Consider the following 15,197-nt stretch of genomic DNA (forward strand, 5'->3'; position numbering starts at 1 on the left):
TTGGTGGGCTCAGAGTATAAGCTCATGTTTTTTTAAACTTTTTTTTTTTTTAATATTTATTTTTTAGTTTTCAGCGGACACGACATCTTTGTATGTGGTGCTGAGGATCAAACCCGGGGAGCATGCATGCCAGGCGAGCGCGCTACCACTTGAGCTACATCCCCAGCCCTTTTAAACTTTTATTTGGAAATAATTTCAAATTTGTAAGTTGCTACAACAAAATAAGTACAAAGACAGTCATACAGGTGTTTAGCAGTTGCGTGGCTACACTCTGTCCAGCTTTGTATGTGTAATATATGAACATTTAAAACAAACATAATGGCTTTTCTGAACCATTTAAGAGGAAGCTGAATGTTTTGGCCCTCTGCCCTATTATTTTCCCTTCTTGGTAATGGAGATAGAACCCAGGGCTTCATGCATGCTAGGTGAGAGTTCTACCACAGAGCTCTACCCACTTCCTGCCCTTTGCCCACAGTATTTCCTAAAGGTAAAGAGTTTTCTGAGGTAACAACTTTGCCTCATCTTCCCTCCAGGACAGGACCCTTCCTACCCACTTTGATCTGAAACATTTACATAATCCTTCTATCTCATCTGGTGTCTACCAATGAACGCGACTGTGTATGCCCAGCTGGACTTGCATATGTTCACCTGCAGGCACCTTGAGGAGGTGCTCTTCTGGGCCACCTGCCATACAGTAACTGAGGTGCAAACTTGTCTTCCTCAGAACCCCTGTGAGGATTCCTGTCTGGTCCTACCTTTCCCACAAACATTGGGACATCTGATGGTGGCATGGGCTCTACTGAAGTAGCACCTTCTCCTCTATAAGGAAGCCATCTGTCTTGCTGCTGTCAGCACTGCCTCCTGGATCCCTTGCTTCTTCATGGTGCAGACAGTTGCTCAAAGCCATCCTTCGCTGTGTTGGAGTACGACGATCCCAGATGAGGTCCATGGAGGTCACTGTAAACTTCTGGACCCACCATTTTCTGGGAACGTTCTCTTTTTCAGTATTATAAGACACCCCATGTTCTTTTATCTATCTGGTCCTACACCCACAATCCATTTCTCTGAGAAACCCAGACTGTTGGCTGAACAGTGCTCCCAAAAATGTCCTCACAGAAACTTCACCCTCAACGTGAATAAACTTACCTCAGCATCCCCCGATCTGTGCTGATGACTCACCAGCATTTATATCCCTTTCCTTCCTTAGTAACGGAATCTTATTTCTATTCAGGGAAGCAATGTGCCCAGTGAGGACGGCTTTACTCCTCACAGCTGCCTGTGTGATCAAGTTTGGGCCAATGGGAATGTTGTGGGATGTTCCTTCCAGGAAGGCACCTTGGAACAAGGACAGTTAACAGGGTAGATTTGACAGAGCATGGCAGGGGTCCTTGCTGGGTTTGATACCAACCACAGAAAAGATGTGGGCCACATGGCCATGACTGGGTGTAGTTAGAAGGCACATAGCTTTACCCAAGGAAGCAGAAAACCTTCATATTCTGAGTGCCAGGGATGATGGGGCAATGCTAAACTACGACCCATCCCCTCATCCCAGTGCATGAGAAGAGGGGCTATGGGCCTATCCACATAGGCACTTCAGGAAGCACCTTAAGCCAGCACTGCAGGAAATAATCCTGCTCCTACTCTTGACAGGCTACCGTGGGCCACTACCTTCTGTGCAATCCCTAAGCCTTAGCTCCTCCCTATTAGAATCCAGGGATAGGCACAATGTGAAGTACTATAATGCCCTGGAGACAGTGTTCACACTAAAGACACAAGGGCTCACATTTCATTTCATGTAAGAATTCCCAGGCTTAAGGCTCTTGCCAAAAATGCTAAACTAATTTAATCTGTAGCTTCTACTCTGAATTTATGAAGTCTGTTTAGTGATCCATAAGGACAGACTCACAGGGTAGGAAAGATTATCTGAGAAGGGAAAATGGCTCATCAACCAGGAAAGATAGACAACGGACCAGTTCATCTTCACAAGAAAGCCAACTGGAACAACTAGTGGTGTCCAGATAAACCAGTAAAGATATGGGCATTTGAGAAATCCATGTCTATGGTTACATGGGGATGCAGGTACATACATCACTGGCAACACTCCAGTAACAATCCATCCTCTAGGGAGAGCCACAGCAAAAGGCTCACAGACTGTAATTACCCTGGAATTCCACTTTTGAGAAATAATAACTTCATGAAATCATCTCAATCAGGAGGAGGGAAGGGAGTGCAGCTTATATAAAAATACTCACATGGTTCAAAAACCATAAACAAATACATTGCAGTGAATTTTAAAGCCTGAGCTTCAAGGTTTAATTCCTCAAAGAATATTCTAGAGCTACTTCACCAATGTTAAATGGCTTTGTGTGTACATTATTGTCAGTACATGAAGATGTGCATGTGAAATGGCAATCTCCTCCTATGTAGCTTCTACCACCATTTTCAATATAGACATGTCTGAGAGTACCCCTCACCCCCGCAGCAGAGAGTGGCTACCCACCTACAACCATTTACACAGTGTGGAGGGCAGCCTATCATCTCCCAAATGGAGGAAGAAATGAGGACAATGTACAAGCCAAGTGCCTAGCTTCTGGGACTGAATGAGACATCAGGAAAAGAAGCTGGCGCTGTTGCCACGGCTGACTTTATATCGCCGTAACCAGGCAAGTAGCTTGCCTGAGTCAAGAAGTCTCATTTAACATTCTCAAGTGTGGGAGGGAGGGAGGCAAGAGCTGTCACACGGTTTTAGCTGCCACCCCTGCCTGCCCTGGCTGTGTGGTATGGGATCCACTGCACAGGAGAAGAGAAGCAGTCCACGTGGAAATTGTTAATAAGCCAGTGGCATGTCTGCACTCACCTTTAAGGAGGTGAGAAGGTCAGAAGCTCTTACTGTAAAGTTAGGAGTGATAGTGATGACTCCAAATACCATCCCTCCTCATAGCAGCTGCAAGGGGAGACCTGCACAAGTGTTCCAGGGCTGCTATGACAGACGAGGGGATGTAAAAAACAAATATCTACTCTCTTATAGTTCTGGAGGCAAAGAAATCACAAAACAAGGTGTTGACAGGACTGTGCTCCTTTGAGAGTTCCAGGGGAGGATCCCTCCTGCCTCTTTCAGCTTCTGGAGGCTGTTGGCATTCCTTGGCTTATTGTCTCATCACTCAAGTCTCTGCCTAGTCTTCATATGCATTCTGTATATGTGTCTTCTCTTCTGTCTCTTATAAGGATACCTGTGACAGGATTTAGGGTCCACCCAGGTAACCCAGGAAACTCTCATTTTGTGGTCTTTAACTTAATCACACCAGCAAAAAGGTCCTGTCATAAAATATCTTCTGGAGTCCATAGAACATACCCTTGACTTCATCTCCTTGACTATAATCTGTGCCTATAGAGGTCTGGATTTTAAAGATAAGTTAGCCAACTAATGTGAACATCAATCAGGCCAGGCACTCTGCCTTGTCTGAAGGACAAGAAAAGAAGTCTACAGTGGCTACTTTAGCCCTCGACCAGTGCCAGCTTCATGAATGAAGGTTCGAAACGTGAGAAATCTCTAGGGAGTTTTGAATTAAAGAGACAAGACCCTAATTACCTTTAAACCAGCTCCAGGACGGTTCCTCCTAACTCCAGCCTCCAGCCACCTATTGTGGTAGCGAGGTTTGTTAAAGAGGATAGCCAGAGAGAGAACACGCCAGGGAGTGGATTTTTATTGGGGAACAAAAAATTCTGGGGAAAATCCCATCCAAAAAATTAAGGGGGGCAGCATCCCAAGGTCAAGGGTGACGCTTGGGTCTTCGGGGTAGTGGCCAGACACGACTCTGCATGGACAAGCCCTCAGACCTGAGAAGGGGTGGGGAAAGCTCTGGACACAGGATGTGCCTAAGTGCCTCTCTACCAGCCAGGGAGGTAATTCAAATCATGTGTGAGGATGGCCTCCCATAGGCTACAGTGATGGTCCAAAGCCAGCCCCCAATCATTAGCAACCCCCTCTCTGCATCCACATGCTCAAGGGAGACATTGTGTCAGGTCCCATACAGCAGATGCAGTGTAATATATGGAAGGTAATCAGGATCTTCATGAATCAAAACAATATGCTTACTGATTTACAATATTATCTCAGATACAAGATCAGAAGACAAATCTGGCCCCAAAAAGTCACCAATAAATAAATAATTAAATAAAAAACACAGTAAGCCCTCAGCTCCCATAAATAGTAACATTCCTTAACACTCAACATTTACTATGCTGGGGCTATATGGTCAGGAATGGGGAGAGTCAGGCAGAGCTCTACACCCCAGTCAGAGGTGACCCCAGGTGCAGGTTGGGACCTAGCTGATGGGAGAGCCATTGCAAGAGGGTTATGCTCCACATGACTCCTTTTTCTGTAGACCCTGTTTAGTACGAGAAACCAGATGGCCAGGTTGAGAGAAACCTATAATACAGTCAGAAACTGAAGGCCCAAGGGCCCTCTGTTGGGCCACTGGTGCAAGTTCTGTAGTTCAAAGTGAAACTATGATAGAAATATAATGCTATCCACTGACAGTAACAGCCTTCCCCCAGGAAAGGAGCCCTCTAGGATCAGGCAGGTGTGGCTTCATGGCCTACCTCCACCCCTGGACATCTACTTACCATCTTAGAATCTCAATATCATAACCTGTAAAACGAGTTTGCAAAGCGCCAAACAGCATTGTAAGGCACCTCACCTGAATCCTGGTCAGCAACATGTTCAATAAATGATGACCATTAGTATTAGAAATTAATGCTTTGGGATCTGACCATATCTTATTCCATTTGTATTTGTACACACAAGTTTACAAGACACTCAAAAAAAGTAACATGGCTTTGAAATATCCGTGAAGAAGTCAGAGTCACCTCTAGCAATGAAAACCCTTAAGAGGTGAGCAATATTGTAATAATCATATTTTACAGAAATAATGTAAAGTAAAAGGAATCTCTGGCAGATTATAACTCCAACAGGTTTTGAATATCATGGCTATGGGCTTAGAGACCAGTCACAAATGTTGGTCATAACTGTCACAGGTGAGGAAGTTATCAGCTTCAAAGTGCAGTAGACCATGTGAGGAGGGCTTGCCAAGGGATCCCCACTCACAGAGGGACTACTCAGAATACTGAGACCTTCCCCACACTCTGCACTGAAAATTTGCATGTATTAGAAAACTTGAAAGGGGAAGACCTGCTCTGAATGTAGGCAACACCATCCGGTAGGCTGGGGCCCAGATGGAAAAAGAAGAAAGGTTGTTGAAAGTTCAACAACCAAAGGCAGGAGGCAGGGCTGCTCCAGACAGTACATTGGGATAGAGGCCCTAGGGTCACAAAGACCCAGTGTGGTTCAGGTGGCCAGTACAGTCAGTGTGTTGCTCACATTCTTAAACCTCAATAACTGTGCAAAGCCCGAGTGAAGTACAGGCTGTGAGGATACTTGAATGTCAAACAGGACTCAACAGAAAGGAGTCAGTGGTGTTCACAGGAGGCTGCAGCCTGCAGCTATCTCAGTACTGCCTTGATACCCAGGTTTTATATGGTTTGGTATAGGGATAAGGGACTAAGATGCCAGGATGATAAGAGCTCTAAGGGTTCTCCAGAGAGACAAAACCAAACCGCTGTGTATGTGTGTTTGGGGGGGGGGGGTGTTTTCATTTATTTGATTGTCTCACATGATAACAGAGGCTAAAAAGTTCCATCTGCATTCTGGAAAGCCAGGGAAGCTAAAGTTACTTAGTACAAGAAACCAGATGCCCAGGTTGAGAGAAACCTATGATACAGTCAGAGACTGAAGGCCCAAGGGCCTCTGTTGGGCCACTGGTGCAAGTCCTGTAGTTCAAAGACCAAAGAACCTGGAGTTTGATGCCCAAGGGCAGGAAAAGTATGCCCACTCAGGAAGGAAGAGCCAGAGAGAAAGATGTTCTCCTTTCTTCCATCTGGGCCCCAGCCTACCGGATGGTGCTGCCTTCATTCAGAGCAGGTCTTCCTCTTTCAAGTTTTCTAACCAACATGCCAATTTTCTGAAATATATTCACAGACATATCTGTAAATATTTACCAGTTCTTACAAGCCAGTCAAGCTGATGCCCAAAGTCAACCTTTAAAGAGTCAACTGACACACTGTCACAGCACTCATGAACAGAAGAGCACTTTCTTCTTTCTGGCTGAATGCTACCTCAGCACAGGATGTGGGACAGAGTAAGATATAAAACAAAAATTGAACTACCTTGGCTTGTACAAGGCTGCCTGGAGCCCTGTGCCAGACCCCATGAGTATCACCTCTGTGAGCAGAGGTGTGCCGGGGTGCCTGGGAAAATCAGAACCAGGGACAGGCAAAGTCCAGTCCCACTGCTGGAAACTCTGCATATCTCACAAAGGACCTTAGGTGAGAGAGCAAGCCACAGCCCTGGCAGCACTGAGCACTTGCTATCTGTGCTTGGGTCAGTGGGTACCCCTACATAACCCACAATAAGCACCATTTTCCAGGTTTAATGATGAGATGGAGCTAGGACATTGACAGCACCTTCCCCACTTAGTCCCTGGACCATGTATTCCCTCTTAGCATGCAGGCAGCCAGGACAGAGTGCCTATGGGTCTGCAATGCTCTCTGCCCTGTTGACACCAGCCAGGATGGCCCAGAGAGGTCTACCACCACTGAGTACCTCTTACAGAAATTGAAAAGATCCTTGTTTCTTTTTTTACTGAATACTTTGCACATATAAAGAATATATTTGTATAAAACTTTGAGGTTTTTTTGGTTTGAAACTATATTTTTCTTTTCATCTCTACCATGCTCCACTTAAGCACCTCCATAGAAGGAAAGAAGAAACAAAAAGTTAGTTCAAAATACATCATGCACCAATTTTCCTGCAGGAAGCCTCTTTTTAGGTAGTATACACTCTCTGCTAGCAGGGATCAGAGTTGTCAGAGGCGACTTAGCAGCTGACATACCTGGCTCAGGTGTGCAGCCCAATTTGTGGGAGACTGTTAACTGATAACATTTGAATTTACCACTTAATTTGAATTTACAACTTAATTTCACTGTTCCAAAATTTAAGTCATGTTTTACCAGCTTTTGGGTGAGAATCACTTAGTCAAATAAACCTGTTTATCTGAATTTATTAGCTCTCACCCACTAGATTGGCATTTGGAAAAATTCAACCCACTTTTTTTTTTTTCAGTGTACTTGTTTTTGCGTTACATATACGGAATAACCAAGACCCTGAAGGCTGAGGCTGCAAATGGGAAGACCCACAAAGGTGCACTCTGAGCAGTAAGCAGAAATGCTCAAGAAATTCCATTTGCTCTGACTGCAAGAATGTCAAGATCTGGCTGTTGAAATGTAAAGACTGGGTCAAGGGGTATTACATCAAGTTCGAAACCTACCTGGCAGCTCTGCACACACATACCCACACTTACCAAAACACACTTCCCTGGCTCGAGGCTCCAGAGCGAACTCTCCGTGTTGATCTTGTGGGTGAGTTTCCCTTCCATGAGAACCCGCTCCCCGCTTTCTTCCAGCATGGCCACACGGATGGAGCCACTACTAAGGACCACTGAGACCTGGAACACAGAAGAAAATTATCTCACCTGTGAGGGTGGTCATTGGTGTGCTGTATGATGGAAAGACAATCATTTGCATACTATAACACTCATCAGCTTAACTAGGCATCTGTGTGAAGAAAGCCATTCCAGACTAATCCATACCCAGAGCTACCTGCACATTGTCAGTTCCTTCAGGCAAACACAGCAAAAAGTCTTTCTCAAACGACAACATCAGGTGCTATGTTGAAAGTTACTAGTTTTCTACCCAAGTCCCATTTACCTTCTCCAGTTAGGGAAACTGATTGTCAGGGTGGAAGGTAAGCAAAGGGGACAGGTGGTGGGTGTTTTCCCTGGCTTCCCTTGGAGGATATAGAAACTCAGCCCTGGACCACAGCATCCAGGACAGTTATACAGCCTTATGCCAGGACTGCTTGCTGTCATGCAAAAGACAAGCACAGCCTCTTTCTCTAAGTCGCTGCATAGCCTGTGACCAAAGGTCAGCCTTCACCTAGGACAATGAGTCCAGTTACTCTGGTTTGTATTTTGCCTTGGTTCTTTACAAAACCATGTTTTGAGAAGCCTTAGGTTATCCTCCTCCTTCTATGCATGTCCTGAGAAGAAACCAATTACATGCCTGCCTTGTCCTGGGCACACTTTTCCCTGTCCCACCACCTGTCTCCACACTTGATTGGGAACTACTGGGAACAGGTTCTCTTTACTTCACACCATGTAGCCCAGCCAACACTCTCCAAAGCAGAGTGAATGCCCACAAGAGGTCCTAGGATCAGCAATTGAAGGAGGAAAGAAAACAGAACTCTTCTTTGAATGTTACACTCACTCTTTTTAAATTCTAAAATCTACATGTTTTATCATGTAAAAATCCTTTTGTAAGAGTAAAGGCTGAGTATCTCTTGTCTGAAATGCTTGGGACCATAAGCATTTCCAATTTTGGAGTTTTTCAGATTTGGGGATATTTCTATAGACTTCAAGGATTTAGTATCCCTAATCTGAAAATCAGAAATATGAAATTTTTCTATTACAGATGTTCACCTATATTTGTACAATGTACATGTTAAATAGAAATTGGCAGAAAGTACTTTTGAAGCATTTTTCTAGTAAGTTTGTGGAATTACAACAGTTTAGAGACTATCTGGCAGTTGCTCATTAAAATGCTTAGAAAATGATTGAAAAAAAAACCCTCAAAATTACAGAATTTTCCAAGTGGAGTTTAGTATTTACAAATGAAATGATACTATGGCTTAAGTATAGTTCAAATACCCATGAATACAAAAGAAAGGGGAGTGACCATGTGCAGCAATTGCCCCATCAGATGCTTCTCAATGAAAGACTATGTGTACATTCAGGGGAGGAGGTGGCAAGAGCGCTGCCCCAGAGGACACAGGACCCCTGGGAAAACTCAGCCACAACATTCCACTTGTGTCAGGCTGCACTGCCAGTTTCAAGTACAGACTCAGAGAGGCATCCTCCCAAGAGGTCCCCTTGCACTAACCTCTCATACAAGTATTCACTGTAGAAAAGACTGTAACCTGTCAGCTCACACCAGAAAATCTTTCTCAACATAAGTACAACATCAGGTGCTATGGTGGAAATTACTGGTTTTCTACCCAAATCCCTCTACTATCTTCAATTAGGGAGACTTTCTCTCAGGCTAAGAAGGTGAGCAGAAGAGACAGGAAGTATGGGCTGGGGATGTGACTCAAGCGGTAACACGCTCGCCTGGCATGTGCGCGGCAGTGGGTTCGATCCTCAGCACCACATACAAATAAAGATGTTGTGTCCACTGAAAACTGAAAAATAAATATTAAAAAATTCTCTCTCTCTCTCTCTAAAAAAAAAAAAAAAAAAAAGAGAGAGACAGGAAGTAGGTGTTTCCCCTGACCTCCCCAGAGGCTAAAGGAGCTCAGCCTAGACCATAGCACATGGGAGAGCTGCGGTCCTGTAGAGCAGAATCACACAGCACTGCCCACCTTCTAACAGCAAAAGAACATAAGAAAACATGATGAAGCTCAGCTCATTTCTGGATGAATCCTCATAAATCCTGCACCAAATCCAGTCTGTGAATTTCTGTGGGTGATGACCAGACCGCAGGTCAAGACTCCCTTAGTACTGGAGTCCCAAGCCCACTTTAACAAATAAATTCTCCTAGCAGCTTTACATGACATGATAATTTCCAACTCTGGGCAAGATTCTCACATGGCCTATCCAGGGGAATGAACTAAATCCTCAAGGGAAAAAAAATCAGACAAGATTTGCTCGTTGAAAATATCACACCTTGAAAAGATGGACATCACTCTGATCTGCAGCCTACAGAAATGACATTAACAAAGAACAAAATCTCAGTTAGTAAAAGGAGAAAAAGTGGGAGCTCCCATTTTTTTGAGATGTTAACAAATCTATGGAAAATAGAAAAAGGAATGGCAACACGCAATAGATCTACAGAGTCAGGGACAGCTAGGGTCTCCAGCTGGAAGTCAGCAGGCATGGAAGCAAAGGTGAGGTCAGGGACACAGGGGAATAGCTGGGAGCTAGCCCCAGGGAACAGGTGCACGCATGGAAGCCCTGCCAGGAGAGGCAGGATTCCACTGTTGGTCACAGAGCAAAGGATAGCCTTCTTTCAGAAATCGACCAGGTATCTGAGGAGCGTGATATGGATATGAATGCCCCAAGTGAAGTCCTATTCACTCAAGCACTGGGACACCCAAGGTCTCAAACCCTATAAAGCAAAGCTAAGTGGTCTACCACTCAGCTGTCATATGGTGGGAAGAACAGATCACTGACACACAACAGAGAAACTGTCAACACTGCCCCACATTCAAGAGAACAGGGAAAAAATTTAAAAGAAAAGAAACAAAAGATGCTGAAGATTCTGAGGGACAGAGTCAACTATAGAAGAAAAAGAAACAAGTTCAGCATCTGTAGATACAATTAATAAAAATAGGGTGAATATGTGGTGGGTAAATTACCTTTGCAAAATGGTATGGCATGTAATAGTACTTTCAAACTTCTGAAATTCAGTCTAAGCTGAATACTGAGCTATACAGTAAACAATGAATAAAATTCAAAAAAAGAAAAAGAAATAAAAGAACTATTAGGGGGCATTACAGCTTTTGAAACCAGCAGCATGAGTAGAAAAACTTAAAAACAAAGATTACAGAGCTAATTAGAAAAACATTTATTCAAATATTTCAATTTTATATCCTGACAAGATCTGAGAAGATACTGCATCAGTGGAGCCAGGATAAAATATGAAAAAAGAGCTAGTAGGGCTGGGGTTGTAGCTCAGTGGTAGAGCGCTTGCCTAGCATGTGTGAGGCATTAGGTTAGATTCTCAGTACCACATAAAAATAAATAATAAAATAAAGGTATTGGGCCCATCTACAACTAAAAAATAAATAATAAATAAAAAAGAGATAGTAAACCAAAAAGAAAGAACACAAGAATTAAAAACATAGTGGCTAAAATAAAAATTTCATTAGAAAGGCCATAGAGATATAGAGATCAATTTAAGCAATTAATTGGACATTTCAAAAATTATGACAATAATAAACAAATTTCCCTGGGCAGAAGAAAAATATGCCTTCAAATTGAAACGATCTACTGAGAGCTAAGCAGAACGAATGAAGAATAATTTAAATAAGATCATGTAATTTCATAACATTGAATGCTTTAAAAAAGGTCCTTAGAGTTCCAAAGTGGAAGAGACCAAGTTTACTCACAAAGAATCTGAAAGGATGAGACTTTGAAAATTAGTAACACTGGACATAAGAAGTGTCTTTTTTTTTTTTTTTTAAGTTGTAGGTACACACGATACCTTTATTTATTTCTATGTGGTGCTGAGGATCGAACCCAGTGCCTCACATGTGTTAAGCATGCACTCTACCACTGCGCTACACAGCTCCAGCCCCCAAAAGAAGCATCTTTAATCTTCCAATGGGAGAGCTATTTTAAGACAGAATTCTAAATGTGTTGAAATTATGAAATAAACAAAAGGTTAAAATATACACACTTTAAGACATATAAGAACTCTGAGGTCATTTGACTTGAATCCCATGCGCATTTTTTTTTAACTCTGTTACATATCACTTTGAGAAAAACAAAATGAGAATGAAAACGTAAAACAAAAAAGTCAACTGGACCCCCCAACCCCCCCCCCATAAAAACAAAAACAGTGCACTTAATCTAGAAGTATAGGATGGTAGCTAAATAGCAGAACTACAGAGAAATCAGTCAGACTGAAGTCAGAGGTAATAGTTTCAGGAAGAAGGTGATTTCCAGACAACACAGTATAATTGAGTCTGAGTAACTCTGAGGTTATGAGGAAAGTATACTACTTTTGACAAGATAAAAAGTGAGGTAAAAAGAAACTACAGGAAAATGAAAACAATGGAAAATTCCTAACCCAAAGGCACGTCAGTAAATCCAAAGGTATGTCAATAAAAATGACAAAGTAAATAACTCTTACAAATCTCTATCTTACATAAAAGCAACAAGAAAAATGGCAAAAATTATCTGAATCAATTTCTTATGAACTCTGGAAACTAACCAAAGGTTTGTGGGAACTCAAGAAATATCTAATCACAAAAAATGACCATACCCTAGTAAGAACAGTAAGCTCTGTGACATTTTAATTTGTGCCAGATGCATCCCTACCTGGCTCCTTGGCAGTTTGCATTCCTAGTGCATCCTAGCAGCCATCATAGGGAGTAAAACAAAGCTAGAGCTCTTTCAAAACTTTATTCCAACAAAGGCCATTTTTTGACTTGTCTGTTGACTCACTGGAAGACCTTGCTTGCAAGACTGTTTTCAACTAGACTGTTTTACCCTCAGGGAGTGTTTGTTGAGAACAATTATGGGCAAGTGTTTAACTTTCAAATTATTGAAAGTAGTGGATAACAACTGAGGCAAACAAAAGTCTGGGGAATAAAATATTCACACAGCTTTGAAAAACTGACATATTCCAGGACATCTAGAAGGACACATAAATGTGCAGAGCTCAGTGCATGCTCAGGAAAAGCATGGTAAGACCTGAGGCTCTTATCTCTAGACTGACCTTGATTCTGAAGGAAGGAGGCAAAGGCTAAGGCAGAGTGTTAAGGATGAGCTCCAGTATGCACACAGAGCCCCTTGACAAAGGCTGAAATATTTACTGGTCTCAGATGTTTAAAGAAATCTACTTAATCATTAGCTGACCCTTAAGTTCACCAAGTAGAGTTCACTAGCCACCTACATCTAAGAAAATAGACTTTACAGAATTAGTTCAGGAAAGACACTAAGTAAATAAATAAACAAATAAGAAAAATTACTTTAAGTACGAATAGCAAACAACCATGGGGAAAAGAGGAAATATGATTCTTAGGCTTACCACATTGTGTTATTTAAAATATCAAGCTTTCAACAAAAAAATTACAATACTTGCAAAGAAACAAGAAAGTGTCGTCCGTCCATACACAGGGGAAAGAAGGCAATCAACAAAGTCTACCCCTGATAAAGCCTAAATATGGACTCAGTAGAAAGTCTATAAATCAGTTATTTTAAAAATATGCTCAAAAAGCTAAAGAAAACTACGTATAAAGAACTAAATGAAAATATGAGAAGCCTTAGAGAATCAAAAAAGTGAAAAGGCAACCCATAGAATGGGAGAAAACATCATGACAAAGCTGTGCTATCTAAAATATGTAACAAACTCTTACAACTCTACAACAAAAACACAAATAACCCAATTAAAACATGGACAAAGGACTTAGGTGGACATTTCTCCAAAGATATACAAGTAGACAAAAAGCACATGAAAAAATGCTCAATTATTAGTCATTAGGGAAATGCAAATCAAAACCACAATGAAACACTACTTCATATCCAGTAGAATAACTACAATTTAAAAATAAAAACAAAAACAGACAAGTGTTGTTGAGAATATGGAAGTTTGAAACTTTGAATATTTCTGATGGTAATGTAAGATGTGAGACAGTGTGACCATCTTAGAATATAGTTTGGCAATTCCTCAAAAAGTTAATTATAGCTAAGTATAGTGGCACACACTTGAAATCCCAGAGACTCAAGAGGCTAAAGCAGAAGGATGGCAAGTTTGAGACCAATTTTAGCAACTTAGTGAGACCCTGTCTCAAAATTAAAAAAAAAAAAAAAAGGACTGGGCATATAACTCAGAGGTAAAGCACCTCTGGGTTCAAACCCAAATACCAATAATAATAATAATAATAATAATAATTATAAAGATACCATATGATGCTGGGGATGTGGCTCAAGTGGTAGCACGCTCGCCCCGTGTGCATGAGGCTGGGTTCGATTCTCGGCACCACATAAAGATATTAAAAAAAAAAAAAAGATACCATATGACCCAGCAATTCTATGTCTAGATATTTACCTATAAGAAATAAAATTGTATGTGCAAGGATGGGTAGCGGAGGAACAGAATGGGGTGCAACTGGGCACAGAGTGGGGAACACAAAGATGTTCCCTTCTCTTCAGTCTCAGACCACAGGATAAGTCCAGAGATACAAGTGAAGGACTAGCAAGGCATCTGAAAGAGGGACAGAGGTTGAGGCTACATCCGAAACAACCTTGTGGCACATTCATGCTCAGGGAGATGTCACCTGGGGTACTGATACGAATCCTCTAAGATTAGAAATGATATCCAGAAAGCCGAGTGATTCATTATCCTTACTGTAATAGGATTGTACACAAGTGCACTGTGTAGTTATATCCCAGGAGCACATCCACATATGCTAAGCATAATGAAGTATTCAAGAACTGGTTTAAAACCCAAAGTATTCCCCACCAACACATCATACCAGCCTCATCCGCATACAACAATTTGTAACAGATGGTGCATATAATCTACAACAGTTTTTAAAATTACAATTTTTAAAAATCAACACTAGTGTCCATTTTCAACTCCAGTTGTTATCTCCCTAATTTTGTTCAATTTCAAGTTCACATGTTTTTTTCTTTCTGGTGGCACCGGGGATCAAACCTAGGACACCTTGAGAATGCTAGTCAAGAGTCCTAATGCTGAGCTACACTCCCAACCTTCACCTATATATTTTTTTAATAGTTGCATTCTAGAATGTCTGTATCTAACAAACACAATAGACAAGTCAACTACAAGTGATAAAGTTCATACTGTAAGGCTGTTGGTTATTAATGCATGAGATAGAGCCCAAACTGTTATACAGAAGGGTCTTCTTTGAGAAAAACATAATATTTCATGTTGACAACAATTATTTGGAAATATTAGTAAAACAAGACTGCTGTAAGGGGGATAAGAAGATCAAAGTAGATTATAAGGCAGCAAAAGCTCAAATAACTGGTTATCATTGAAACGTTGTAAAAATGCTATCTACTTTCCCTTTTCCAATCCTGATTCAAACTCCAGAGGCATTTTTATAAAGAGCTGATTAGCTGAGTGAGATGGCTCACACCTGTAATCCAGGAACTTAGGAGACTAAAGTAGGAGGATCAATAGAGTTCAAGGCAAGCCTTAGCTACTTAAAGAGTCTGCCTCAAAATAAAAAATAAAAAGGGAAAGAGGTACAGCAGAGTGGTAGAGCACCACTGGGTCCCATCTCCAGTATGACAAAAAACAAAACAAAAAAATTATTATGACTACATAAA

At 41.7% G+C, this 15,197-nt stretch overlaps 1 protein-coding gene across 1 annotated transcript in view; it reads right to left on the reverse strand.

Moving 5' to 3' along the window:
• Nudcd3 (NudC domain containing 3) overlaps positions 1 to 15,197 on the reverse strand; it is a 106,852-nt gene that overhangs the window by 13,349 nt on the left and 78,306 nt on the right. Inside the window, exon 4 of the mRNA XM_026399463.2 lies at positions 7,419 to 7,562. Within this exon, the coding sequence (XP_026255248.1) occupies positions 7,419 to 7,562 (144 nt within the window). The remainder of the gene's footprint in view (positions 1 to 7,418; positions 7,563 to 15,197) is intronic.

This window comes from Urocitellus parryii, chromosome 3 (assembly GCF_045843805.1).
Source record: "Urocitellus parryii isolate mUroPar1 chromosome 3, mUroPar1.hap1, whole genome shotgun sequence".
NCBI lineage: Eukaryota > Metazoa > Chordata > Mammalia > Rodentia > Sciuridae > Urocitellus > Urocitellus parryii.